The sequence below is a fragment of the Camelina sativa genome, chromosome 17 (genome assembly GCF_000633955.1).
Source record: "Camelina sativa cultivar DH55 chromosome 17, Cs, whole genome shotgun sequence".
Classification (NCBI taxonomy): domain Eukaryota; kingdom Viridiplantae; phylum Streptophyta; class Magnoliopsida; order Brassicales; family Brassicaceae; genus Camelina; species Camelina sativa.
Genome location: NC_025701.1, coordinates 27,956,057 through 27,960,479, shown reverse-complemented (window position 1 = coordinate 27,960,479; position 4,423 = coordinate 27,956,057). Strand labels below are relative to the sequence as shown.

Below are 4,423 nucleotides of genomic sequence, written 5' to 3'. Positions count from 1 at the left end.
AGGGAATGTCTCACACTCATTATCTGACCTTCCAAATTGTGTGAGAAACAAGACATCTACTTTTACAAGACAAGGTTCAAAATGGGGCTCAAACATTCTCCAAACTTGGTTCCTTTCATGAGAGGCTTTCTCCTTCTTTTTCTTCTTCCTTTTCTCTCACATTTTTTACTATTTCTTCTTTGGGCCGATGCAACTTAGGTTGTAGAGGTCACCTTTTCAATAAACTAGCCCTACAATAAACCACAAAAGTTCTTTTTGTAGTTCTATCTTATTAACAGAAAACCTTTTAACCAAAAAAAAACCATTTGCTAGCGCCAAGGGTTCGATCTTCTTCTCTTATGTGCTGTGTTCTTTATTTACAACATTATTGTTTACATTTTTAAAACATTATCTTACGTACNTGTTTTGATGCACAATCAAGACGTACAAACATTTTTTACGTTGGGAAAAGAACATTGATTACGTATAAAATAAAATAAAATGCGGCTGAGCATGGACATTATGTGTTAGTTTGTCCGCTTTTAACATAATCTATAAAACATCAATATCTTCTAAAACCAGACACCTCCAAGAAGGACAAGACAATAGCTTGAATTTCTCAAATAACCTTTTCTTTTGCAGAAACTCATAATCTTCCTTCATTCTCTGTGTAATTAATCTCATTAATTAGATAACTAAAGGTAGCATAAATAATTTTGATATTTATATATTACCATCATGCTTCACACATACTTAAAAGTTTTATTATTATAATTTAAATGTTTTAGCAATTAAATATTTTAATCTTAATGAATTATACAAATGACTTCAAATGCATTTTTGTCCTAGAAGTAGAATTCTCTTTCTGTTTCTTGATTAATTGCATTTGAAAAAGAAAGTTCTCTGTTAGATATTTCTATATTTTTATCACGTACTTTATATCTATTGAACATACTAATTGCAAACTGAATTTTAGTTAAGAATTGAGTAAAATTGTTATTAATATATATTGATATATTATTATATCAAATAAAAATTGCTTTTTGTGTTATACTTTTCTGTTTATATATATATATATGTTGTATTATACTCAAAATGACCAACGAAAAAGAGTAAAAACATATCATCGTATTATCGAGTTACTTTTTAGTGTTAACAGCATAACCTAAGAGAATATAAAATAATTGTTCACCAGATAATCTTATTTTTCTCTTCTATTTTTATTTCTAAAATTATGTTATGGATGGAACACGACAAGAAAACAGGCGATTAGGCGATTAGCGACTACACTATTCATCGCTTTGTAGTCGTAAAAGCTGTGGTTACGACTAAATAGCGACTAACGCAAGCAGTTGGAGATCGAGAGTCGCGAATTAATGTAGTCGTATATATAGTCGTCTTTTTGCGACTACTCTACGACCAAAACCTGTAGTCATCATATTGTCATAAGGTCGTCGTTTCGTAGTCATTAAATTAGTGACTATTTTACGACTAGAGTGTGATTAAGTACCACATACAAGTGGTCTTCTTACTGTTGTTGGTTTTTAGTCGTATAATTGTGTGGCGACTAAGTACTGACTGTGGATTTCGTAGTCGATATATAGTCACTTATTTTTGATTTAAGAATCTGAATGTTGCATATACTAATTTCCCTTTTTTTCTTCCTTTCATTCTTGTTTACCAATTTAAATTGAATGATTCAAATTTGGAAAGACATAATATCAAAATATTGAAATATTGAAATACACGGTACATGTTCAAGTTACAGAAATAAAAAACGGTCATAAACACAATCTGAAAGTGGGAATGAGTTCATCCAAAAAAGAGTGATATAGGTCATCCAAAAGAAGAGATAGAGTTCATCCGAAAAGAGTGAGATTGAGTTCATCCAAAAAGAGTTAAGACAGAGTAACCTATTAAGCAGATGTTGATGGAGTTGGAGTTGGGTCATTTTGGGGAAGAGGTTATGTGGTTGTCTCTTTAGCTGAATGGCTTGCAACGAAATTCTGAAATGGCGGATCACATTCCCTCAGAAACTCCTCCACGACGGAGAATTGGTCAATCTTGTCCTTCTGGGCAGCAATAACTTTGGATTGCTCAGCTTCACGCGCAGCAATTTCTGCATCACGCCACTGCAGTTGAGCAGCCTGTTCTTCTATCATGCGTTGAGCTTTCTTTAACTGTTCTTCGAGAGCCACAAAGGTAGAAGAGCCACATGCTTGCTTGTGCTTTCCATTGACAAGGCAGTCCTTGAGGCTTCCAACTCCATAAGGTGTTCCTCTTGAATCCTTCTCAGTGGACTTGAAATAAGAGAAAAGTTAAGATTTGAGGATGACAAATTAAACTCCAAGACTATAAATGTGTATTGGTTTTAAAGAAAAGTAACCTCAAGGAAAATTTATGTATATTCTTCTGTTGTGAGGTCCCGTGGCCGTGATTCTCCATCTGACACAGCAAAAGACTCCGCCTCGAGCTGAGACAACCTTTCTTGAACAGTCTTCTCATATGTTTCTGCAATCTTCTCTGCCTTCCGATCAACATATGTACCATCAGGCTTTGTATGTGCCTTGATAAAAACCTCACCAAGTCGGACTTCTCTTCCCAATTCCTCAACCTGCAATGTTAGCAAAGAAACAGAGATTAACTAAAAAAAAATAACAGCTATGTAAGAATTGAAAGTGACAAAAATAACAACTACTTAACCATTTCGTCTTGAAGCTGTTGATATGACTTTGGCCCTGAGAGGTGGACGTGAGGACCTAGGCCGTTATGTTCAGACATACGGGCATCAGAGTAGGTTTTACTCTTTTGTTGTGCTTCTTCAGTGTCCTAGTAATCCTCCATCGTTCTCCAGAGAGTGTTTCCAATCCAGTTTGGTTGAACTCGACTAGTCCTCACAGTGCTAACCATGTCTTTGATCCGCTTTTGACTGATTTCCTCAAAATAAGCCTGAACAGTCCCAGTTATCAAAGGATCCCAAGTGTGGGTTTTCTAGAAAAAAAAAGGAGCTATTGTGAGTGAAAAGAAGACATGTAAAGCTATGTACGAAGGCTTAATGTGAGTGAAAAGAAGACATGTAAAGCTATGTGACATAAATCCTTACCGTGAACTCAAGGAAGTATCTCTCTTTTTTTTCCCGCGGCAAACATGTCCAGCTGTAGAAGGGACCTTCGTATTTGTTTAGAAGAATTTTAGTAATCTTCCGAACAAGTTTCGATCCTTTGTCGCGAGTAAACCTCCATACACATGAACCAATAAAACAAGTAAGTAGGTTACTTAAAAGCTCCATACATATGAACCAAAAGAAACAATAAGCATAAGCACAAGACAAAAAACACCATTGTTAAAGACACCATCGCAAAAAACTATATTGCAAAAAACACCATTGCAAAAGAAACAATACGCATACGCACGAGTAAACCTCCATACACATGAACCACAAGAAATAAGATCAATACAAGAGGTATCAGTTGTTGCAAAAGAAACACTACGCATACGCACATTCACAAAACATTGACTCCTCAAGACAAAAAACACCATTGCAAAACATTGACTTACCAATTTCTCTTCTAACATTCACAAAACACCATTACAATACATGAGAAGAGGAAAAATCATACCATTGGGTGTTCGGTATGGGTGTGGGAGAGAGGACCGTGGTGAACTTATCCCTGTTTGGTACCAGAAGCAGGGCATTTAGAGCCTGAGCCACGTCCTCTTGGAGTTCCGGCAACACCGCAGCAGTTTCTTCTTCGAAGTTTTTGCCTTGAGACGATGGATGCGATGGATGACTACGAGTCTGAGAGAGTTGAACTGGAGAAGGCGGAGGGTCATCTTGAAGAGTTGCATGAGTTGCTGGATTGTAGTTAACTTCTTCTGAAGGAGACCGGCGTACTTGAGGTTGAGGTTGGCGAGTAAAGGAGTCCTGAAATAGTTGTTGAGGCGGAGGATAGTCCCGGATCTGGGATTGCGTTGGTTGTCGTGGCAAAATGGGGACTTCTTCTTCAGGTGTCTGCTGCGGAGGAGGAGCTTGGACTGCCGGCGTGAAGTCGTACTGACTGGGTAGATTGGTAGGCCGTAGTCTTGACCCTCCGAGAATCTGAGAAACATTACGAACAAGTTTTCTCTTTCTTCCTCGATTAGGCATCGTGTGATGATTGAGAAGAGAGACTGAGAAGAGAGAATGACGATTGAGAAGAGAGACTGAGAAGAGAGATAGAGAAGAGAGAATGAGAGGAGATGAGTTATGCGGTTTTAGGGTTTCGTGGAAGAGAGTAAGAAGAAGATAGGTTTTGTCGAAGAGAGTAGGAAGAAGATAGGTTTAGAGAATGTAATTGGATTTGGCCTAGCTCAATTCAATTGTATTTGGGCCTAGTTTTAGATTTTGAAATAACTAAATTAAATAAATTTATAAGTAAATAGTTTTTGGAAAAATTAAATTATA

General features: G+C 36.7%; 1 protein-coding gene across 1 annotated transcript; it reads right to left on the bottom strand.

Annotated features, from left to right (window-relative positions):
* On the bottom strand, positions 1,779-4,423 carry LOC104758176. The gene is made up of 5 exons (XM_010480999.2): positions 3,600-4,423; positions 3,083-3,215; positions 2,683-2,970; positions 2,366-2,593; positions 1,779-2,279 (listed from the first exon to the last, which is right to left on the bottom strand). Exons 1-3 carry the CDS (start codon positions 4,124-4,126, stop codon positions 2,809-2,811), a joined length of 822 nt encoding a protein of 273 aa, XP_010479301.1. The 5' UTR covers positions 4,127-4,423; the 3' UTR covers positions 1,779-2,279; positions 2,366-2,593; positions 2,683-2,808.

What these genes read in the sequence shown, in the direction of transcription:
- LOC104758176 (XM_010480999.2), bottom strand. Translation starts at nt 4,126, where the DNA reads ATGCCTAATCGAGGAAGAAAGAGAAAACTTGTTCGTAATGTTTCTCAG. An exon ending in CCCATACCGAACACCCAATG is followed by an intron (nt 3,216 to 3,599) that starts GTATGATTTTTC and finishes ATGTGTATGGAG; the next exon opens with GTTTACTCGCGACAAAGGAT. An exon ending in GATACTTCCTTGAGTTCACG is followed by an intron (nt 2,971 to 3,082) that starts GTAAGGATTTAT and finishes TTTTTTTTCTAG; the next exon opens with AAAACCCACACTTGGGATCC.